This window comes from Hermetia illucens, chromosome 7, assembly GCF_905115235.1.
Source record: "Hermetia illucens chromosome 7, iHerIll2.2.curated.20191125, whole genome shotgun sequence".
NCBI lineage: Eukaryota > Metazoa > Arthropoda > Insecta > Diptera > Stratiomyidae > Hermetia > Hermetia illucens.
In genome coordinates, this window is record NC_051855.1 from 2,118,432 (window position 1) to 2,143,804 (window position 25,373).

General features: G+C 45.2%; 2 protein-coding genes across 2 annotated transcripts in view; one reads left to right on the forward strand and one right to left on the reverse strand.

Moving 5' to 3' along the window:
* LOC119660776 (glycine receptor subunit alpha-4) overlaps positions 1-1,740 on the forward strand; it is a 139,926-nt gene extending 138,186 nt beyond the window's left edge. Inside the window, exon 7 of the mRNA XM_038069552.1 lies at positions 1,129-1,740. Coding sequence (XP_037925480.1) covers positions 1,129-1,281 — 153 coding nt within the window. The 3' untranslated portion in view covers positions 1,282-1,740. The remainder of the gene's footprint in view (positions 1-1,128) is intronic.
* LOC119660777 (aminomethyltransferase, mitochondrial) lies at positions 1,729-24,864 on the reverse strand. Its single transcript, XM_038069553.1, has 5 exons — positions 24,349-24,864; positions 2,914-3,122; positions 2,308-2,639; positions 2,168-2,250; positions 1,729-2,102 (listed from the first exon to the last, which is right to left on the reverse strand). The coding sequence occupies exons 1-5, from the start codon at positions 24,629-24,631 to the stop codon at positions 1,756-1,758; spliced, it is 1,254 nt and encodes a 417-aa protein (XP_037925481.1). The 5' UTR covers positions 24,632-24,864; the 3' UTR covers positions 1,729-1,755.
* Between the last annotated feature and the right edge of the window lie 509 nt (positions 24,865-25,373).

Consider the following 25,373-nt stretch of genomic DNA (forward strand, 5'->3'; position numbering starts at 1 on the left):
TTGTTTTGATTTGCATTTGATTTTTGTGTTACAGTTTCCAAATTTGGTTTGAGAAATATGGTGGTGATTTGAGTGTCCCGGACCGTAATAATATGTTGGAAACGCCATTTACCCTTTATACCGCTCAACCATTTAGTACCAGGGTTCGATTACCGCTTCTTGGCTTAGTTTTTTCTTTCGAGAATGTATGACGGATCGTCTACGAAATTGAACACGAAAGCACGACCTCTCCTGGTCTCAAATGCGGCTCTTCATACCATTCGTTCTAAAAATTAGTCTGCTTCCATCAAAATATTTGCGCCAAAAATAGTTCCGCCTGGCCTCTTCTTTTCTATGTGTAGAAAATACAGTCCCTCCTGGTCTATTTTCTTCTGAAACTTCGTAGGCAACATACATTTTCCCCTGGACCCCATTCTTTTGGAAACTTATACCCTGAACCCGGTCTCTCCCGGTCCTTTTCTGTTTTTAGTGAAAATTCATGTCGAAAGTATCTTACAGGCAGTCTTAATAATAATAATAATCGTTGGCGTGACAATCCATATTGGATCAGGGCCTTGAAGTGTGTTAGAGCACTTCATTCAAGACCGTAACGGTACACTACAGAACACTGTAGGAGGCAATGTGGTCGGCATTACGCTCACCCGAGATTATTACTCTGATTTGACTCAGGTACTCATTCATAGCTGAGTCGACTGGTATCCGACGTCAAATCACGATATAAATCCTACTGACGCCAGCGAGATTTTAACCACGACCTTCCGTACGACAACCTTGTGCTCTAACCACTCAGCTATCTGAACACAAGCAGCCTTGGTAAACTTTAATTCCACTAGCAACAAACTTTCGCCGGAGGTATTGAACAGCGTGTTGGGGGAAATTTATTTCATATTTGACTGAAGCTGATCTCAGGAGTACAGACAAAATATAATATATCATTTGCCTTGGTACATTTCTCCAGAAAATTCGTGCTGCAGACAAGGCCCACCTTGGTCTTGTTCCTTCTGAAAATTGGTGTTTGTTTGTCGTGGCGGCTCATATAATTTATCATTTTTAAATATTTTACAATACTTGACTCTATATGAAGAACAACTTGTTTAAATCCTTTTTCCTTTTCTCTAAATTTTACAGAATCCTGATCATCGTGGTTCAGTTGTTGTTCCTCAATACGATACTTTTTGCTATGGACGTGAAACTGCATTGTACATAGACAAATTCTCCAGATTCTTCTTCCCATTTTCCTTTTTCATCTTGAACATAGTTTACTGGTCGACATTTTTATAAAAAAAGCAACAAAGCAAACTTCAACGTTCAATGAAGAGTCCCGGCGGTTTCTTCACACCTGGAAGTGTTCTTAGAGTCCTTTTCGGTCATTCGGATTCACAACCCAACTAGTTTGGAGACATACGACCGAAGCCAGAAAAACCGCTTCTACAAAAAAAGACAGCAAAGCACACATGCAGCTATGACTACTCTACAAGCAATATCTTCGACAATTCTTAACTTTGCACACACAACTTCAAATGCAAAAGATGGAAGGATATATTTCGATGTGGAGCTGAAGGGACACATTGTATCATGCAGTGTATCTACGTAGATTCTAGTTCAAATTATTTCGTGGCACTGTTAAAAACTTACAAATTTTTTTTAGAAAAACTAAATCGAATCGGAAACTGATGTTTGGAGCTAACTTTTAAGAATTGATAAAAATGTGAACTAATAAAACTAAAGAAATAGGAAAAAGTTTATTTACTTTGATCATTTTCCCTTAGCACCTAGGTAGTAGCCTGTTTTCACGAATGGCATTTTTTCTATAATTCCAGGATAGAGTTTGTCGCGAATTTTCAGTTGGATTTCAGTTCCGGGCTTCTTGTGTTCCTCAAGGACATAGCCCATGCCGATGTTAGCTCCGATACTTGGACTAGGGCAGCCACTAGTTACTCTACCGATTTTCTCGCCATTTATACAAATGTCCACTCCATATCTAGCAGCCGGCCCGCTGGTAGTCATCCGAAAGCCTACTCGGCGGGTACTGATCTGACCTTTTAATTGTTGGTTGATGATATCCGCGCCAGGATAATTTGTTTCAATTCGACGTCGTTTTGCTAAAATTAAAGTAATTTCGAGTCACACAAATACAGGCAGTTTCAGAATAGAGTAGAAAACTTACCTATGAGCCAGCTTAAACCTGCCTCGATTGGTGTCGTTGTCCTGTCTATGTCTGTTCCATATAGACAAAGACCTGCTTCCAGTCTGCAATAGCGATAGAGGTAAATCTGTGATCCTGCATAAAAAAAATCATTTTGATACCTCAGCGAATCTCGTGCTCCTAGTCCGGCTAGCTTTGTAGTTTTGTCACCCGTGTTCAGTACAGTTTCAGCTATCTCGCATGCTCGATCAGAAGGTACTGATATTTCTATTCCATCCTCCCCGGTATAACCACATCTTGTTATTCGACATCCTTTCACACCAGCCAGTTCCGATTCAACCGTTGTCATGAAGAACAAATTCTGCAGGTCCTGCGTGGGTACTAAATTTTGTATTGAATTAACGGCGGTTGGTCCTTGAACAGCAAGAAGAGATCGTTCAGAAAGTGAGAGAAACTCGGCTGTTACGTCTTTTCCTTTGGATTTGAAACTGGACTGCGTGGAAATAGAGAACAAAATAAAATTTGAATAGTGAGATTTAGGGATCAAATCTTAAATGTTGTAAGATCTGACTATACACTTAACAGGTGCTACCTGGTACTACACAATTGAAATTAACCTGATTTATAACTAGCCCAGTCTAGTGCCTGAGTTGCTGGTGATATTTTCAGTCACAGAGGCCTCAGTAGCACCTAAAAAGTAGTCGTCACAGCAGGAGCATAAGGAAGCATTGCCTTCTTAATTATATTTTGTCTGTTAAATTACTTACAATCGCATTCTGCATAATTTCTATGTCTTGCTTTTTCATGGCTGCATTCGAAACCACATACAGACAATTAGATGAAATTTTAGTAACGATTAGGTCATCGTATATAGTACCCTTGTCTGTGGTGAAAACTGTCAATGTGCCAGAATGTGGCTTTAGGTTTTTAATGTCGGCTGGGCATAACGTTTCGAAACATTCAATGGAGTCTTTCCCTGCAATTATAAAATGATATTGGTATCTGAAAATTTCGTCATCCATCTAGTTCATTTTCTAATAGGACACGGTTGGCGACACATTAGGACCACAGACATGTAAACCAGGCGCCCCTACTTCCATCCATTTGTCCAGGCAATGGAAGGGCGCCTCAAATATTTAAGGGTCTCTGCAATACTCCGAAGCCCGACTAGCAAAGATTCCTAAAAGCGCGTATCGACAGAAAACTTTCGTTGAATTGCACTTAACTGCTGACAGACCTTTCCCCCTAATTCTCACCACTACTGAAGCCCTTGACGTTGGTCTGCCCTCGCCATTGTCTCTGGCCAGTTTGGATAGCCATGCTGGCCATCTTCAGTCTTGACCGTCGTCATAACAACATAATTTCCACGAAGTGAAGTTCGCTTCATCATATCATGTAAATATAAATTCCTGTTTTCATTCCAATTTCACAAATAGCACGCGTCTTCACAGATTGTTATTACTGCAATCTAAGAAGTTCTAAATTTATTTCATAGAGCATCATGAGCACAATGCAACTGACATCAATTTATTGTAAATATTTTCACTTACTTTTTTCGGAGTTGTCTCAATCTCGGCAGATGCCGGATTTTACCTAATACTAGCACTAAGTGCCAAGCATTTAGGCTCGGACGATCCCTCTTACTTAAATTATAAAGAGGCGCTGGTGGTAAATCAATGGGGGAATCCGTCGAGAATCCCTCGCAACATTGAGCACGTATGAAGAATGGTATATTTCTGCATGATTTGAACCGGACTATGTGAGAGTCCCAGGACATCAAGGGAAGCCGTGAGGGATGTAGGTACAATACCTGTAGCTGAGAATATTATGAGAACAACAACCACCCACTCGAGATGCCAACTTTCTTTGATTTCCCGAGCCAGTGGCTCATAGTTTACTTTCTTCTCCACGTATTTCCGTTCGATGCTGCTGTTATGGGGGATAGCAACATCAATAACCCGAGCGACCCGTCTTGTCAACTAGCAATACGTCAGGCTTATTATGTTGAATATGGCGATCAGTTAGAACTCGCCGGTCCCAATACATGATGTAAGCAGAACTATCAAGTACTGCTTGCGGCTCATATTGGTAAACCGGACATGTTCCCGTGATCAGCTCATGTTTGCATGCAAGGTTTTGATGGATCATCCTACATACAGCATTATGCCTGGTGGTGTATTTGACCGATGCTACTACAGTACAGCCGGAAATGAGATAGTCCAACGTCGCCGAACCGTACATTCTGCATAGGTCGTTCTCAACCCGTTCTTGCATGGTCAGCTTTTTATAAGCTCAGGTGGCGACAAATGGCTGGCAAAGACAATTCACGTATTTACCATGCATTGCCTTCGACTTCCGGTCATCGATCCGCTCTTGGTGCGATTTCACCCAACTCAGAGGATTGAAAGACCGATCCTTCAAGTTCAGAGGAGTCAGCCTACAGTCTACCTTACAGATAGCCGCATGCAAGGGACTCGCCTGCTCTTTGTTGTAAAAATAAGCGCACAGCGAGTCTACCTGGCGATGATGTTGTGCCGCCTGGTCAACCACGCCTCTACCTCCGATGTCACGAGGCAGGTTCATCCGCTCCACGGCAGACTTTGGATGATGCATTCAGAATTTGGAATTTGGATTTGGTATCCGCCGCTAGACGTTTTCCAGATCGGTCTTCGTCAACGGCAATATTTCGAATGCATCGGCCAGGGAAGGGGTGGTTAATATATTCACTGCGCTTATTTTATACTTCCCCGAGAAAAGCGATTTCAACTTTATACGTCGGAAAGCAGAACATCCTTCAGATCACCAGCTCAAGCATGGGTTCCTTGCAGAATTCCTAGGTACTTGTAGAAGTCTGTCTCGGTCATAGCTTCGATGTTCGGCATGCAGCTCGTGATGACCTCTGCGGATGACATAGATTCGACACTTGTCTAATCCAAACTCCATCCGAATATCACGACTGAACAATTCTACTATTCTCAACAGACTTCTAAGGCGGTCGTCCGTACCAGCATACAACTCGATATCATCTAAGTGCATCGAGTGTATCAGTTCGCATTTAGCACGAAGGCTACATTTTATTGCAAAACTATGCCCTCTAGCTTCATTCAGCCAGCCAGCTTCAGCCATGAAAGGGGGTTCAGTGCCATGAACAACCAAATGGGACTCAAAGAATCCCCCTAGAACATGCCTCTCCGTATATGTATAGGTTCTGAGGTAGAACACCCTCAGATGAAGGCAGTGATAGGTTGGTATGCCACCTTTCCATGACTGCTGCCAAAAACTTTATTAGTTTCGGATCAATGCGATACAGATGTAGGAAATCGATTAGCGAGGTATGCGGGACGCTGTCTAAAGTATTGGCATAGTTGATATAGCAGCTAAAGAGGTTTTTTTGGCCTCTAGTTGCTTGTCCTACAATTACCGAGCAGATAATGAGTTGATCTTTGCAAAAACTTGGTCCAAATCGATATCCCTTCTGCTCCTCGGACAGAATGTTGTTGGCCTTGAGGTGCGGATTGGCCGTTCTGCTAATGATGGACGTTATGAATTTATGAAGGGTTGGTAAGCAAGTAATCGGTCTTGTGTCTGGGGGGTCCTGCACCGTGCCCTTTTTAGGGATAAGGTAGGTAATCCCGCAGTGAGGAAGGATGAAATTTCTCCGGCCGGCTCGTGACCTGATTTATGCTGCGTGCCAACCGACCATCTGTACTGGTGAACTTTTTCTACCAAATGTTCAGCACCGGATCCAGACCTAGGCTTCTCCAATTCTTCGAACCGTTTATAGCTCGTCGAACTTCCTCTTCTGTAACATTCGCAAAATTCATGCCAGGCGCAGTGACATGGTGGGTACCTTCGGCAGTGATCCACTCAGCATACTGGGCGCTGAATGAAATCAAGTGGATGCTGACTTAGTATCCCTTAATCCATGATCCAGTAATTTGCCCAAGGCAAATCTCTATTACATTCGCCTGAACATCCAAATTGTTGAGAAATGACCCACCAGCCGCCCGAAAAACTAGAAATGGATACGATCGACTGTGGTTGAAAAATCTCTTGACTCCATTCCGATAAAGCTTGAGATCGAGAAAAGCGGCTAAAGAAGGAGTCGATAACTAGGAGGAGTATGTATACCTAACACATTTATCGTAGTACCGTAGCAGAGGCGTTTAAACAGTTCTTTGACTCCGTCTTCAAAAGCTTGTCTGATATCTTTCCCTATCTAACGTATTTACCATTTTTCAACGACACTTTTCATAACTCAGTCAGTCCATCTGTCATCTTCAAAACACGAGTAACTTTTACAAAAAGCCGTTAAGCTACTTTTACAGCGGAGAATCTACTTGAAAAGTAAATGATTTTGGTGCCCAACCACACATAAAGCTTTTAGTGAATACAGTCACTTTTCAAGGAGTAGAATTAAAGGGCAAATATTCCAGGGCTATTCTCATCTTGAAAACATCATACAACCAAGAAATTTTTTTTTCTTTTGTTGAAGATCCTTTCCACTATGCAATAACTATGCAAATAGCTTTGAAACGTTTCCTTTATACAGGGTGCGACAGCATAACTTCCTTTTTTCAAAAATCAATAAAAACTATTGTATGCATCGGAAAATATTTATTTATTTTTTATAATGTAGGTACATGTCTAAAGTTTTTGTTTACATACACTGCGTAAACCGATTTCTGGCGTTTGTCATGACTCTTGTTAACATAGCAGGTGTTATGTTGGCAATTTCTTGTTGGATGTTGGTCTTCAAATCTTGTAGGGTTATTGGACGGTTCACAAAAACACGGGATTTCAAAAAACCCCATAGAACGACATCAAGAAGAAGCTCACACGCATTCATCCGAGAATTGAAGTCACGTTCTGAAAGTTCCTGCACTATCGCCATCTTATAGGGATGAAAATGAGGATCATCACGAAGAATTCTTCTCACAGAACGATCGGATAGTCCAAGGGCAGATGTGTGTTTGCGCGTAGAACGCCGTGACGATCGCAACATTGACGCTCTCACTGCTTCAATGTTCTCAGGTGATCTAACGGGCCGAGGGACTCCAGTTCTTCCTTTTGTCGCACTTGCAGTTTGTCTGAATGTAGTGACCCATGTAACAATTGATTTGCGGTCTGGGACGGGAGCCAACGGGGCTAAATTAAAGCGATTCCGAAATGCACGCTGTGTTGCAATAACCGAACATCCGCTTGAAAAGTAAACCTCAACAGCAAAGGCACGCTCCTCACTATTCCAACGCATGATGGCGACTAAACCGTATCGGGACAAAACTTTACAGTATCCCCTCTTGAACGAGACCACTAGCGCTCCGCTATGACATCAACTAACTGAGTGGCGCACATTTTAAAAAAGGAAGTTATGTTGCCGCACCCTGTATATTAAAAATAAACGGTGAAAACCCTATCGCTAAGATTGACACAGAACTCCCTTTTTTCGATCAATCCAATTCAAAGCTGGTCAAAGATACGCTGGATTTGGATGCTTTCATATCAATAACAAGATTAAAACAAGACTGCTCCAGTTGCTCGAAAAGACGACAGCAAAAAGGATTAAAATAGCTGTAGTCCAGGCATTAAAGCTGAAAATCGGGTGCGACCTCCGAATTCTTTCAGACATGAAATTTTGGGTGCGAGTAGAGGGTGACATAAACAACAAAAGTTATATAGCTCCAGAAGACCAAAATATTCTCAATGAAATGATCAAAACTAAGGAGACCGGTTCTGCTGGTGAAGAAAGCGGAAAGCAGCACTCAGTACCAAGCGATTGTCTTCTAAGACAACAATAAACGACTAGCGACCAGGCAGGAAACATAACCGACCACGCAAACAAAAGAAGCAGGGTATGGAAGGGTATAGCAACCTTGCAATCCCAATAGAAAACAAAGCAACAGCGGCCAACCAGCAGCACACGTTAATCTAAATGTTAATCGAAACCTAAGGTGGGGAGATAGCGTTGATATCATATGTGGTAATACCACTAAACAACTGTCGCTAAAAGTACGAAACAGTATGAAGGTCGAAATGAGAATCAAGCGGGCATCGACAGCGACTTGAATCAAGGGTGTCAATCCCACTTTTAAAACCTCGCAGTTGATTCGTGCATACCAAGCCATAGCATCAGAGGAAATGGTCTTTTGAAATTTGATTAGCTCATACCTCTCATGGTTGGGGATCGCTGAGAGGTAGCGAAGCGGTGCCCCAGTCTTGTCCATATCTTCATAATACCGATAACCAAGGATAAACTCCGAAGATGAGAGAAGTTGTACAGTCAGGCAGCGCGACGAATTAAATACTAGCTTGCTGCGAATGCCGCAAATGATAAAGAGCGGCGATTAGGAGCCAGTGTGGCTTCATCCTACGTTCCTGCTTTACTTTACCTTAATTCAGCCCTCCTTAACACTTTTGACCTGCCTTGTCAGAAATATTGTTGAATATTGCTGTGTAGTCTGGTTCCCCTTCAGTAACCGTGACTGTCGAGGTCTTGAAGTTGGCTGTTCAACGCAAATTCACAGGGACCTTTCTTTTTCCCTCCGCGTGTGGATTACACTTCACGGATCTGCACCTTCAATATCTCTTCTCTACAACAATGTCGATGTACCATTTTAAGTCTCTAATTGCCTAACGGAAGGCTCTGACAACTCCGATCTTATTTTCCGCATCGCCTTTTGTAGTGCCCGTAGTGCGGACAGTTTTGAAATTCCCTTCGCGAACGAATATTCCAAATATTCCTTCTTATTATGCCAAACTCCAAGATACACATATGTACATACATATCAAGGACATAAATACTGTGTTTATCCTAAATAAACAAGCATTGCCTGTTACTGCATGAAGATGCATACATATATATATGTCCGCATCTAAGGTGATCTAACGCATCTTCACGCATTTCTACTTTATTCAGAGGACAAAAGCATACACATATGTATGTAGATTAAAAACCGCTGGTTACTAGGCACGCACATGGCTACTATACTGGTTACTATCCGCAAGCTTTATTATCATGTACATATACATACACATGCCTGCCTCGACTAATTGACACTAATATTCAAGTGACTAAAAACAAACGCAAACAAGTCGGAATACCGGAAGCTCGTGCTTCAGGTATAAAGGTAGGAAATATATATATATATAACTACAAATTCAACATAATCTTTCATATTTTTCCAAACTACGAGACATACGTAGTATGTACATATTACAGCCATAGATATTCCGCTCACCCTAAACAAACAAACTGTCAATTTCCGAATACTGTACACATATATGCACGTATATAAATGGATCGTACCCATATTTCCGATTTACTTCTTATATCTATTTGAATTAGGTACTACCCGCAAAGTTCATTAGCACGCATATATTATATACCTTCATACACACATGTCTGGTTGACAAATAACTAAAAAACTAAAAGAAAATAATTCTCTGCGACCCAATTAAAAAGAACTCATTTCGTTGTGGTATTGACGAATTGATATGTGATGATGACGTCATGCAGGTTGTAGAGTGCACGAAATTCACAAAAAAATGTGAAGTTTCACCCCCTATAACTATGTTAGTAATGGTTGGATTTTCTTGACCAAACTGTGCATTATGTTCTTCATTATACGCATGCCAAATTTTGTACTTCTGGGATGAACATAAGGGGGGGGGGGGGGGGGGGCGGGTGCTGGGTAAATTTCTAAAATGTGGAAATATACTATTATTAACCTTATTTGTGCAGATATCGGAACCGGATATATTTTGAGGCCTAGATTTAGTAGAGATGCACCACTGTGATTTTTTTCAGATTTTTCGGTTGGATAGGTTCTGAGAACGAGACCTGTTACACTTTTTGGGGGTCATATTTTGAGCCCTCACTTCCCTACGTTTCACCCAAAGTCAAATATTGAACCAGTTTCGAAGTACTAATTGAGACCTTTAATTTGATACCCCACATGGCTACATTCTGTGAAAAAAAATTTGCACCCTCCATTCACATGTATGGGGAGCCCCCCCTTAAACTTAACACAAGATGGCGCCACTTACTGCATGTAAAGGGAACACCAGATTACATACTCTCATCAATTTTCGTGACAATCGGTCCAGCCGTTTCCGAATAAATCGGGTGTGACAGACAGACAGACAGACAGACAGACAGACAGACAGACTGTGCGGAGTTGCCAAATCTCCCATCAGGCGCGTCCCTTCGTGCGGATAAGGGAATGCTCGGCGGATGCGTAGGAATATGCACATATACGCATTTGCAGGTGTGCGTGTATGGGCATGCTTATGCGCAGGCCGGGTAGGTGGGGGGGGGGGAGTACATCACTCCCGAGAACGCCTGTTCAAAACCCAAGAAAAGATGGGGCACAAACTGGTCAGTTATTAGCCCATAGCGGGGTAACTACACCTGGTCGAAATATGTCGCAGGACTTAGTGGTTGATCCATTTAAGAGAAGCTCGACGATAGCGCGATCTCCTCCGAAATCAACCTTGATGAAGGAAGGAAATCAGGGAAGCATTCGGAAGGCTAATAAGTACGTAAGCGCCCAATGTGAAAACCAAGCGGAGGAGCTATCTCAGAGTCCGCAAGAATCATCGTTTGCCCTACTCGGAGGTAAAATAGTAGAGTTGTCGGAATTTATTAAGGACAAACACAACGTGCACCAGGCCATCAAAAACATGGTCCGTACCATTCGGGTACTATACAATGGTGCCAAGGAAGAAAAAAACGCCTCGAAGAAATCAAGCGTCACCCAGGCAACACAAGTGACACCCCCTCAACATCCAAAGGGCGGTAAACTTGAAAAGAGGAGTAGAGAGTGCGCGAACGATTCTTTCGGATCCTCACAGGACGCGAAAAGGCAAAAAGGCCTCTCACAGGCAAAAGGCAAGGGAAACAAAGTTACCAACATCGTGGAAACTGCGGCGCCGGCTCCAATTGACCCAAGGGAGGCAAAGCCTCAAAAAGGGACCAAGGAAGCATGGACCAAGGTTGGTGGAAGGAAAAATACGGCGCAGAAAAGAAGATTACGGCCCGAATTAATCATCATCTCCAAAAAAGGGGATATGACTTACGCCGATATCCTTAGGAAGGTCAAATCCGATCCTGAGCTGATGGACCTTGGAGAAAACGTTAGCCGAATCAGACGCTCCCAGAAAGGAGACTTGATGCTGGAGCTGAAGAAGTCTCCGGGCAAAACGGCAGAAAATTTCCTCGGCAAGGTGGAGAAGTCCTTAGGAGAAGAAGCTCAAGTACGGGCCAGAAAGCAGGAGCTTGTCATAGAATGTAAGGACATTGACGAAATTACGACCAAGGAGGATATCCGTGACGCCCTAGAAAAGCAGTTCGGACCACTTGGCTTGCAACATTCCGCAATCAGGGGACTGAGGAAGGCGTACGGAGGCACGCAAACGGCAACTATAAGCTTACCAACTGAAGTAGCGTTCAAACTGCTGGCGGCTGGGAAAGTAAAAATAGGTTGGGTCGTTTGCCGACTCAGGGAGCAGGTATCCCTTAAGCGCTGCTTTAGATGCCTGGAATTCGGCCACATACCGGCGAAATGCACCGGTGACTGTGACAGCTCAAAATGTTGCCGAAAATGTGGGGGAGAAGGCCATATGTTCAGGGAATGCAAGGCTGAGCCTGAATGCATGCTCTGCAAGGAAAAAAAGGGCGTCGACTGTCGGCACGTTGCAGGCAGCAGCAGATGTCCAGTGTTTAGGCGAGCCTTGAATGCAGTAAAAAAATGAGGTTGATACAAATCAACCTCAACCACTGCGAGGCAGCGCAAGACCTTCTCTCGCAGACCATCTATGAGAAGGGAATCGAAGCTGCCATAATTAGCGAGCCCTATCGCAACAATAAGAGCGGTGCCTGGACTGCAGATGAAACTGGCAAGGCGGCAATATGGGCGTGTGGAAATCAGGCCATTCAAGAAGTGATGGAGTTTCAAGAAGTTGGATTCGTCAGGGCAAAAATAGCTGGCATCTATATATATAGTTGCTATGCTCCATCAAGCGCGACGATAACAGAATTCGAAGGAATGCTAGGTATGCTAGTCTCGGATGCAAGAAGTCGAAACCCCAAGATCATAGCTGGTGATTTCAACGCGTGGGCCGTGGATTGGGGCAGTCGCACTACGAACACCAGGGGCCGTATCCTGCTCGAGGCTTTCGCGGAGCTAGATTTGGTGCTTGCCAACACGGGAAACGTTTCCACTTTTCGTGGGACAGGGTCGGGCTCAATAGTCGATCTGACATATGTGAGTACCACATTGGCGAGGAGAATGACATGGTTTGTCAGTGAGCATTATACTCACAGCGACCACCAGGCGATTTTCCTCCAGATCGAATATGGGCCATGCGTCGATGCGTGTCCCCGTGAGGCTGGAAACCGGGGCTGGTCCGTGAAAGGGCTTGAGGAGGATGCATTCATAGAGATGCTATTGGGAGGCCAATGTCCCGGTGGTGCGGCTACGGAAAAGGTAGAGCAAATGATGGGACGCATAACAAGAGTATGCGACGCTGCTATGCCGAGGCGACGAGTTCTCGCAAAAAGGCGCTCAAACTATTGGTGGAATGAAGAGATCGCGGTGTTACGGAATACATGTTTTCGTGCTAGAAGGATCTGCCAACGATCTAGAGCAAGACCAGACTTCGACGAGAAACGGCTAGCATATGTGAACCTTCGAGGTAGGCTTAAGCAGGCTATACGGACCAGCAAGCGAGAATGCTTCAAGGAGCTTTGCACAGAGGCAGACCAAAGCCCCTGGGGAACAGCGTACAGGATAGTTATGAAGAAGATGAGAGGGCGAACACCACAATTGACCTGCCCGCATCTTCTGCTCGATATCGTGACGGCGCTCTTCCCCCCGGATAAAGGGGAGCGCAAACAACACAAGCGAGCACTCGACGTCTACACCATACCTGCGGTAACTGAGGAGGAACTTATGCAAATTTGCCGGAGAATTGGTGATAACAAAGCACCCGGTCTGGATGCTGTTCCCAATAGAGCCCTTAAACTCGCTGTTAAGACCAGACCCGACTGGTTTATCAGCGTGTTTGAGACATGCATGATAGAAGGAATTTTCCCCCATCGGTGGAAGAGGCAAAAACTAGTTTTGCTCCCGAAGCCGAATAAACACCCAGGACACCCATCATCATACCGACCGATTTGCCTTATCGACACGGCAGGAAAGATGCTCGAAAGGGTCATCTACAACAGACTGTTCCCTATCATCGAATACAAGGATGGACTATCGGAGCGACAATTTGGATTTCGTCAAGCCCACTCAACGATCGACGCCGTAGACGTTGTTTTGAAGCTGGCTCGAGACGCGATGTCGTCTAAAAAATGCTGTGCCGTAGTGACGTTGGACATCAAAAATGCGTTCAATTCCGCAAGCTGGGAGTGGATAAAAGTTCACTGGCTAACACGGGTGTCCCTAGTTACTTGACTAAGCTCCTCAACAGTTACCTTTCGGAGAGGACACTGTGGTACGACACGGATGAGGGATCCAAGCAGTACACCGTCACCGCAGGAGTACCACAGGGCTCAGTGTTGGGTCCTCTCCTGTGGAACGTCATGTACAATGGGGTCCTTGCCCTTCCCGTGCCAAAGGAGGCCACGATAATCGGTTTCGCAGATGATCTAGCTGTGGTTGTCGTCGCGAAAGAACCTGAAGACGTCGAAATGTACGCTAACGAAACCATTAGCGCCATAAAAGCGTGGCTGGAGATGGTTCAGCTTGACCTTGCGGAACAAAAGACGGAGGCGGTCTTGATTACCAATCGTAGGAAGAGGAATACGATTAATATTCGCGTTGGTGGTCACGTCATCACTTCGAAGCCGGTTATCAAATACCTGGGGGTGATGATTGACGCTAAGATCAATTTCAGGGGACATCTGGACTATGCCTGTGAGAAAGCGGCAAATACCAGCGTATCATTAGCGCGGATGATGCCTAACATTGGAGGTCCAAGGTACAGTCGCAGATTACTTGTAGCCGGAGTGGTTCGCTCCACACTATTATACGCGGCACCAGTTTGGGAGGAAGGATTAGCGTGTGAGAGTAATCGTAGGAGAGTGAATATGACTTACCGCTTAGTGGCGCTAAGGGTGTGCAGCGCCTTCAGAACAATATCAGGCGAGGCAGCGTGTGTTATTGCGGGAATGATCCCGATAGACATTCTGGCAAGTGAGACACGCTGCCTGTACGAGACAAGGAAGATGAATCCTTTTGAAAAGGATGCAGAATGCCGAAAGGCGGAAAGGCGAGAGTCGCTGGAAAAGTGGCAGAAACGGTGGGATGACTCGCAGAGGGGTCGCTGGACCCACACTTTGATTCCCCGTATTGAAGAGTGGATCCAGCGACGACACGGTGAGATTAACTACCATCTGACGCAATTCCTGTCAGGACATGGTGGTTACAGGAAGTACCTGCACCAATTCAGGCTGGATGATTCTCCCTTGTGTCCTGAATGTGGTTGCACACCTGAGGACCCGGAGCATGTTATGTTCCACTGTCCACGATTTCTCTCAGAAAGGAGGAGTCTGGAAAACTCCCTGAAAACTACTCTAAGCCCGCAGAATATCGTCGGGGAAATGTTGAAATCGGAGGGAAACTGGTGTGCGGTGAACACCGCCATCAAACAAATACAAGAGGAACTGGCAAGAGCGGAGCGCGCAAGGAGGACGCGAAGAACGGAAGGCGTGGTCGCGTAAAGCGCAGTCCACCCCGCGAAGTACTGCTTTGCGGCGGTCCCGCGGGGAAGGAAAAAAGGAGAAAATGGGGGTGGTTTTAGTGGGTGAGAATCCCACACGCTGCTGCAACCTGGCGCGGCAGTGTCTTTCTAAGATTTCCACCTCCATCCATAAAAAAAAAGACAGACAGACAGACAGACAGACAGACAGACAGACGGACAGACGGACAGACAGACACCGTCTCGATTCTAATAAGGTTTTGTTTCACAAAAAACCTTAAAAAGGAAAACGAAAATGTCCCCATGTACCCGGCTGCTCATATTACTTCCCGTTAAGGGGACTTTTCCGGAATATTTGTAAAACATGGCAATATACCATTATTAACTTTATTTATGTAAATATCGAAGTGGGACGTATTTTGAAGAATAGATTTCATATAACTGTATCACTGTGATTTTTTCAGATTTTTCGGTTTGGTAAGTTCTAGGAACGAGACGTACTTCACCTTTTGGGCCACACATTTCGAGTCCTCACTACAATATGTTTCACACAATAAGATCAGTGTCGAAGAGTATTAATCGAGTCCTTTCAGAACAGCAATATTCTGTGAAAAAAAAAATGTATACCCATTTACATTTTAACTCAATATAAAATGGCGTTACACCCTCCGTATAAAAGGGCACACTGACCACATGTTCTCACAAAATTTCGTGACAAAAGGTTTAGCCATTTCCGAGTAAATTGGATGTGACAGACGGACTGTCTGGACAGAACGGTAGTCGAGTAGAGGGACAGATGATCAGACGGACAGACGGACAAACGGACAGACGAATAGACGAACAGTCGAACAGACGAACAGGCGGACAGACAGACAGACGGATAGACGGACAGACGAAAAAGGTTTCAGGCTGGTCTGCAAAATCTTTGGATGAGAAGACCTTCATACAGGTGTGGTTAGATCAACCTGATAAAGCAGGCGCCTCTACGGAAAGAGCCGTCCATCTGGCTCAATGCATCGCCAAAGCATGTGACGCGTCCATGCTTAGGAGATGCTCATTCCTCAGTAGAAGACCAAACTACTGGTGGAATGATGAACTGACCGGCCTTCGATCAGCCTGCCACCGAGCCAGAAGAGCGGCTCAGAGAGCGGTAGGTAGAGTCGATCAGGGGCAGAAAGAGTGCGCCTATAAGGCAGCCCGCAAAACCCTCAAGCTCGCCATTCAGCGAAGCAAGACGAAATGCTTTAAGGAGCTCTGCTCAGAAGCGGACATAAACCCGTGGAGGAGTGCTTATAGAATAGTGATGGGACGATTCAGAGGCCGTTCCTCTCCGCAGATTACGTGTCCCACCCTCTTGCTGAAAATCATCCAGGGGTTATTCCCCCAGCAAGAGGAGAGCACCGACATATTCCAAACACCTCTGAATGTGACGGCAATTCCTCCAGTCACCAGAGACGAACTGCTGGAGATCTGAGGCAGAATAGGAGACAATAAAGCGCCGGGTCTGGACGGAGTACCGAATAAGGCCCTTAAGCTTGCCGTGAAAGCCAGGCCGGACATGTTCGCTGAGTTGTTCGAAGTGTGCATGTCCGAAGGAATATTTCCGGCGGCTTGGAAGCGACAGAAGTTGGTACTTCTGCCTAAGCCTGGTAAACCTCCAGGTGAACCATCGTCATACCGACCCATATGTCTTTTGGATACGGAAAATGTTAGAGCGGGTAATCTATAATAGATTACTCCTGGTGGTTGAGAGCCAAGGCGGCCTTTCAGATCGGCAGTATGGGTTCCGAAAAGCCAGATCAACCATTGATGCCATCAAATTGGTTACTGGCTTGGCCGAAGATGCAATCCACGGAACTGCTAGTACCAGCAAATATTGGGTGGTAGTAACTCTGGACGTGAAAAATGCATTCAATTCGGCCAATTGGAATCTAATACGCAAATCCCTAGCGAAGGTTGGTATTGCCGCCTATCTCGCTGCTATCGTCGATAGTTATTTAACTGAAAGGAGGCTCTGGTATGACACTGATGACGGACCGCAGGAGTACGTTGTTTCCGCGGGTGTCCCACAGGGCTCCGTATTGGGCCCACTACTGTGGAACATCATGTACAACGATGTACTTAATCTTCCCCTTCCGGAGGAAGCCACAGTGGTGGGTTACGCTGACGACATAGCACTGATTGTTGTCGCAAAGCATCTTGAAGATGCTGAATTATACTCAAGCGAGGCAATCAGTGCTGTCAAATGCTGGTTGGAGAGCTCTGGTTTGACGCTTGCGGAGGAAAAAACAGAAGCGGTCCTCATCACGAAGCGCTGGAAGAGAAATTACGCCTGTGTTAGAATCGGTAATCATTTCATCACTTCCAAGCCGACCGTCAAATACTTGGGGGTGGTGACAGACAGAAAGCTCAGCTATAAGCAACACGTACAGTATGTTTGTGATAAATCATCCACTGCCCGTATGCCACTGGCGAGGATGATGCCGAACGTGGGAGGGCTACGGCATACCTCTAGGTTGCTTATAACCAGAGTGGTGACCTCAATCATGCTCTATGCGACCCCAGTTTGGAGCGAGGCATTGCGGATGCCAGTTGACACTAGTAAACTGAATGCAGTCTACAGGAGGACAGCTCTGAGGGTATGCTCTGCCTTCAGGACTGCCTCAGATGACGCAGCATTCGTCATCTATGGAATGATGTCGATTGACATCTTGGCAGATAAGATGGCGAATATATATCATGCGAAGCCAATCTCTCCCTTATTGCAGACGAAGAACGCTTAGAGGGAGAGATCCATAAATAGATGGCAAGAGCAGTGGAAACGCTAGGGAAAGGGTCGGTGGACTCACAGGCTCATTCTTGGCATCAAGGAGTGGTTGGAGAGACGACACGGTGAGATTAATTATAATCTCACTCAGTTTCTCACGGGACATGGAGGATATTTCCAATACCTTCACAGGTTTAAATTGGAGACCTCACCCGACTGTCCAAATTGTGAGGGAGTTCCAGAGGAGCCAGACCATGTATTCTTCCACTGTCCGAGATTTGTGGAAGAAAGGAGGAATCTAGAGGAGACTCTAGGAGAGGTGCTGGTACCAGAAATTCTGGTGCCGAAAATGCTAGCACATCAAGAGAATTGGGATGCGGTCAACTCCATGATCGCATCTATTCAAGAAAAATTGCGAAAGGCAGAGGAAAGGAGAAAAGCGCGGTCACGTGCGCCGCGTATAGAAGAAATGGGATTAAGCTAGAGTGAGCTGACTCCGCCCCGTGATGTAATACCTTATGGTGGTTCCGCGGGGCAGGGAAGGAGTCGGAGGTGGTTTTAGTCGGTAAAAATCCCACACTCTGGTGTGTCCAGACCAGTGTCTTTTGAAGATTTCCACCTCCTCAAAAAAAAAAAAGACGGACAGACGGGAAGACGAACAGATAGACCTGTGAGGAGTGGCCAGATCTCCCATCAGGCGCGACCCCATCTGGCGGATTGGGGCATACCTATGGATGTGTAAATACGTGTTCATGCACTTTTCTCTTATGACTGTGCATGGGCTAGTGGTAGCTCATCTCTGGTGCGCGGACCAAAATGGCTATGGGAAGGATACCCAGAACATAAAATCACTATGGAAGACGTGAGAAGGAGGAAACCTACGGTGCAGGGGCTCGGAACCCCAGTACCGGCGGCTTTTGCGAGTGAGCAAGCGGGCTCCCGGTCGTCGTTATCCCTCGACCGCAGTGCCTCGGTGGCGGACAAATTGGCCACCGTGGCATCTAATGCTACAAGTGTTTTAGATTTGCAAAAGAAAGTGTTTAAGCGAAATACCACTCTACCAAGAACACCAGTCACAAAATCGAAGAAGGATGAATTGAAGGCAGATCGCTGGACGACAAAAATGGCAACAACACCGATCGCACATATTCAAGAGAAGCAGCAGCAGGAGGTACTCTAGGACCAGGAAAAGGACCCATTTAGAAGAAGTTCGTCAACTTTGAGATCTCCGCCAATTCCAAACATCAAAAAGATAGCACGGAGAGAAGGTCAATGAATGTCAAATGTGAAAGACTATTTAAAACTAGTAATCTGGTTAGGAACCATGGAGAGCAGAGCCTTGAAGCAGAGGAATTACCCTTCACACAGCTTGGTGCAAAAATAGTGGAGCTGTCCGAGTTCACCAAGGACAAGCACAACGTGCACCAAGCCATCAAAAATATGGTGAGAGCTATTAAAGTGCTCTCTACAACAAATCGTAGCACGAGCAACGAAATTCCAAGGACAAGTCGAAATCTGTTGCCCCAACGGTGTCACAGGCGATCCAAGTGACACCTAATCGCATTGCAATCAACTTGCCACCAAACAAGAGGGTGCGGGAAAGAGATGTGGATCCTCTGGGAAATCAGTAGGCTCCTAAGAGGAAAAAGGGAATACAAATAGTTCCGAAAAAGGGAACTAAAAGCGCCGAAGAGAGAAAGCAGGTTCCCCAAGTGCGAGCTCCGACAATATACTCGACAAAATCCAAGGGGAATGAAAACGGTGGATGGACCAAGATTAACTATCTAGGCGAAGAAAAAGGCAAAAGTGAGAATTCACCAAAAGCGATTGTAATCTCCAGTAATGGTAGTTTGTCCTACGCGGAGATACGGAAAAAGGTCAAAGCTGATCCCGACCTAAAAGATCTAGGCGGAAATGTCAGCAAGATTCGAAGGACCCAAAAGGGTGACCTCATGTTTCAGCTGAATAAAAAACAGCTTGGGGAAAACTGATGGCTTCCGAAGTCAGATTAAGAACTCACTTGGAAAGAATGTCACAGAATGGACTCAAAAACGTGAGGTCTATATACAGTGCAAGGTTCTTGATGAAGTGACAGCCAAATGCTTATTGTGCGAAGGAAGTGAGGGACGGGATTACTGGCATATTGCCGGAAGTGATAAATGCCCGGAATTTAGGAAGGCGCTAGCTTCAATGAGAAAATGAATCATTGTAGGGTCGCTCAAGATTTACTCGAGCAGATCATCTACGAATCCGAGGTGGAAATTGCCATCATTAGGGGAACCCTATAGAAACCGTCACGGTGGCGTATTGGCCACAGATTCGACCGATAGAGCGGTGGTATGGGCATGCGGTCGACAAGCCATACAACGTACTGGGAATCAGACATACAGCGGCTTTGTGTGGGCGAACATAAACGGGGTATATGTGTACAGCTGTTACGCCTCACCAAGCCTGACACTGCCCGAATTCGAAGAAATGCTTGACAGTCTTGTTCTCGACGCAAGGGTTCGTAGTCCAAGGGTAATTGCTGGTGACTTCAATGCTTGGGCTCGTGAGTGGGGTAGCAGAGAGACAAATACAAGGGGCCGCAGTCTATTAGACGCTTTCGCACAGTTGGATATCATTCTGGCCAACGAAGGATATGTAAACACCTTTGAGAAAGAGGCGTCTGCCTCAATCGTAGACCCAACTTTTGACAGCCTGAACTGGCACGTGGTATGTCCTGGTGCGTCAGCAAGGACTACACCCACAGCGATCACCAGGCAATCGTCTTTGGGCTATGGGTTGAGTCACCGGGCAGAAGAGCATCATGTCCGAAACCGAGAAAGATGTCAGGCTGGTCCGCTAAGGCTCTGGATGAGTAGACCTTCATAGAGGTGTGGTTAGATCAACCTAATAAAACAGGCGCCTCTACGAAAAGAGCTGCCCATGGTGCCCAATGCATGGCCAAAGCGTGTGACGCATCCATGCCTAGGCGGTGCACATTCCCCAGTAGAAGAGCAAACTACTGGTGGAATACTGAACTCGCCAGCCTTCGAACAGCCTGTCACCGAGCCAGAAGAGCGGCTCAGAGAACGGTAGGCAGAATCGACCAAGGGCAAAAAGAGTGCGCCTATAAGGAAGCCCTCAAAACCCTCAAGCTCGCTATCCAACAGAGCAAGAGGGAATGCTTTAAGGAGCTCTGTTCAGAAGCGGACATAAACCCGTGGGGGAACGCCTATTGAATTGTGATGAGGCGATTCAGAGTCCGATCATCTCCGCAGATCACGTGTCCTTTTGTTAGACAGCTTCCAGACAGACCTCTGAAAGACACGGCAATACCGCCAGTCACCAGTGACGAGCTGCTGGAGATCTGCGCTGAGGCATTAGATAGCAAAGCTCCGCGTTTGGATGGTGTGCCGAATAGGGCCCTTAAGCTTGCCGTGAAATCTAGACCGGACATGCTCGCTGAGTTGTTCAAAGCGTGCATGTCCGCATCATGGAAACGGCAGAAGTTGGTGCTACTGCCTAAGGCTGGCAAACCCCCAGGTAAGCCAACTTCCTGCAGACCTATTTGTCTTTCAGACACTGTGGGCAAAATGCTAGAGCGAGTAATCTATAATAGATTACTCCCGGTTATTGAGAGCCAGGGAGGTCTTTCTGATCGGCAGTATGGGTTCCGTAAAGCCAGATCAACCATTGATGCCATCAAAATTGTTACTGGCTTGGTCGAAGATGCAATCCACGGAAAGGGCAGTACTAGCAAATAGTGCATAGTAGTGACCTTGGATGTGAGAAATGCATTCAATTTGGCCAATTAATCTTCCTCTTCCGGAGGAAGCCACAGTGGTGGGTTACGCCGACTATATAGTGTTGGTTGTGGTTGCAAAGCATCTCGAAGATACTGAGTTGAGGGATCATGGCTGTTAAGGGTTGGCTAGAGAGTTCTGGTTCGATACTTGCGGAGGAAAAAACAGAAGCGGTCCTCATCACCAAGCGCCGTAAAAGAAATTTTGCTCGCATTCAAATTCAACTTCTAAACCTGTCATCAAATACTTAGGAGTGATGATAGACGGGAACCTTAGCTATAAGCAACACGTGCAGTATGTTTATGACAAAGCATCCACTTCAAGTGTAGCCCTGGCAAGGATGATGCCGAACGTGGGAGGGCAATGTCATGCTTCCAGGTTACTTATAGCTAGGGTAGTCTGTTCGATCTTGCTCTATGCAGCTCCAGTTTGGGGAAGGGCATTGCAGGTTACATTTATCGCTAAGAAACTGAGTTCAGTCTACAGAAGAATAGCCCTAAGGGTGTGCTCGGCATTCAGGACTGTCTTAGATGATACAGCATTCGTCGTCTTCTGGAATGATGCACATTGACATCCTGGCAGATGAGATGACAAATATATATAGTGTGAAGTCTATCTCTCCTTTATCGCAGACGAAGAACGCCGAAAGGGAGAGATCTCTAAAGAGATGGCAAGAGCATTGGGAACGCTCGGGAAAGGGTCGGTGGACACACAGGCTCATCCCTGCCATCAAGGAGTGGTTAGAGAGACGGCACGGTGAGATTAATTATAATCTTACTCAGTTTCTCACGGGGCATGGAGGATATCGCCAGTACCTGGGTAGGTTTAAACTAGATACCTCACTCGATTGTCCAAACTGCAATGGAGTCCCAGAGGACCCAGAGCATGTATTCTTCCATTGTTCAAGGTTTGTGGAGGAAAGGAAGAACCTAGAGGAAAATCTAGGAGAGGTACGAGCAACAGAGAATCTGATGCGAAGAATGTTAGCATATCAGGAAGACTGGGATGCGATCAACTCCATGGTCGTATCTATCCAGAGCAAACTGCGAAAGGCAGGGAAGACTAGAAAAGTGCGGTTACGTACGCCGCGTAGAGACGAAAGGAAACCAAGCTAAAATGAGCTGACTCCGCCCCGTGATGTAATACCGTACGGTGGTTCCACGGGGCTTGGGCGGAGTCGGGGGTGGTTTTAGTTGGTAAGAACCCCACACGCTGGCGTGTCCAAGCCAGTGTCGTTTGAAGATTTCCACCTCCTCAAAAAAACGGATAGGTAGACAAAACGCATGGAACGATAGACGGACGGATAGACAGACAGACGGGCGAGTACACAGACGAACGGATAGATAGACGGACGAACAGACAGACGGACAGAAAGACGGACAGACAGACAGAAAGATAGACGACAGCCAGGCGAATGGACGGACGAGTAGCCAAACGGACAGGTTGACAGACGGACAGACAGGGCAGATAAATGAACGGATAGACAGACGGACGAAAAAACAGACGGACGGAGAGCAAGGCGGAAGGACAGACAGATGAAGTGGCAGACAGGCGGACGGACGAACGGACAGACAGACGGAGAGACGGATAGAGAGACGTACGTGTATATATGTCTGTCTCAAGTAACTGATATTGATATATAAATGATTAAAAAACTAAAACGAAGTGTTTCCTCCGACTACCCATTCATACGAGCTCACTTTGATGTGGAATTGACGAACTAGTATGTTATGATGACGTCATACACGTTTTAGAGTGGACGAAATTCACATAAAATGTAAGAGTTTTACCTTCTATAACTTTGTTAATGATAGTTAGATATACTTGAAACTTCCCAACGTTATGCCTTTTGTTACTTTTTATATCACTGCCAAGTTTCGTAAGGGGGTTTCGGGCTAAATTCCTAAAATATGCAAATATGCTATTATTTACTTTATTTGTGCAGATATTGGAATGGGATGTATTTTGAGGTCTAGATTTCGTTAAGATACTCCACTGTGATTTATTTTTTCAGATTTTTCAGTAGGACAGGTTCTGAGAACGAGACCTGTTACACCTTTTAAGGGTCACATTTTGAGCCATCACTTCCTTACGTTTCATCTGATATTAAATGTGGGACCAGTTTCGAAAAGTACTAGCGCTTTCATTTAATACCACACATGGACATATTCTGCTGTCCATTTAGGAGAAGGTGCGGGATGGGAACAAAGGGGATGTCAAAAACGGATATAATCAGATAATGATGTGTGAATCAGACACGCCGATTAGGGAGCAATATACCAAAGAACTGAACAAGAAACTATTGTACATAAACTTTATACATTGACACCAGTGGTGGTACTGTATTTTCTTTAAATCTCTCAGAAATTATAAAGCTCAGAATCAACAGCATCCATGATGATCGACATACATACAACTTGCAATGAAGCACAGCCTTGAGGTGCTCTCCAATTCTAGTATCCTGAAAATATGATAGTCAGTGGCACATGAAGTCTATATTTCGAGGCCATGTGCTCGGACCCTAACATCGCACACACACCTCAATACTAAGCGGGGCCCATTGGATAGTAAGGAGAGTATTCCGTTTTGATTTTCGTCATATGCGCATTAGCTGCCAGTTTCCTGTAGGATCCATTAAGTCTGAGTACGTTGAGCGCGAACATATATTGAGGTGTAGCCGATCATTCTCGCTTTGTATCACGAAGGTTAGTAAATCATTATTGCACTTTGTAGACCAATCTTCCCTGAATTGTGTATGATGGGGAGCTTACTGATCCTGATTCCATCGGAAATGCAACCATCATCGCGTCATGGTGACCCTTCAGCACAAGTATACACTTCTTATCTCAAACCCTAGAATTTATTAAACTTCAAAGATGCACCAATCTATCCCATCCAGCAATGTCCTAAAAATAGATACTGGCTCGAAACTTATGACTTGCCTCGAATATAAGTCTGCAGCATGTGGGACACATCAAAAAGCGATGCATGCTTTCTGGTATGCAAATGAGATGCAACAATCGACATTTCACTATACTGGACCGGCAACAAATATCCGGCGAAATTCACAATTTTTCCATTGTTTTTCACATGGAAATCATACAATGCGGTCTTTTCCGGCTGATTACTATTCGAGTAGGGACGACTGACAACCTTCCCGTACACTCGTTGCAATATGAGTCGATTCTTGCCAGTCATAATATAACGTAAAGATGCAAGAGCCATTCTGCCTCCAATTTCCACTATTTCACAGTTTTCACTATAATTTTTCCAGCGGACCCGAAAAACACTTGGAGACACAAACACTCTTTGGGTAACTGACAATCGTAATCATGTTTCGTTTTTTTGCCTTTTAATTCATCGAGATGGACATAATGTTGACGAGGGAGGTCTGAAATTCTGAATGACCTCTGGCTGGATGTTAGTATATTCCTATGGCGAAAAGAGAAAGAACAATCCAAAACAATAACGGCGGAATTAGATGTGCTGGATGCTGACGTGAGTGATAAGCCCGATCAGGTCAAGTACATTGACTTTTTTAAGTGATAAGGGCTAACTTAGCTTAACTGTTTAGTGAGGACAGTCATAAATCGTTGTTTGGAACGGGCATTATGAGCTGAGTAGAAGCATTTGCTTATTACTAATATTAGGTTTTTGGGGAACCTTAAACAGTGTGCTGCATAGCTACTGCATCATCGGCGCTGTGGCTTTACCTAGTAAATTCAATTTCAATAAAAAAATAAGGGCGCTCTCCTAGGTAATTTTCAAATATTCTCGATTACTCAGCACCTCCACGCTAGAATCAAACTCGATTCCCTGCTAATCCAATATACAAAAAAAAGTCAAATTCTTTTAGATAACGTCAAGGAACTCCGGGAGGTGCAGCCAGCCATACTTTCAAATTTTCTTACTTTCAGACCAATCGTGGTAGTTCGTATAGTGTCATGGCTTATAAACACTTAGTGGG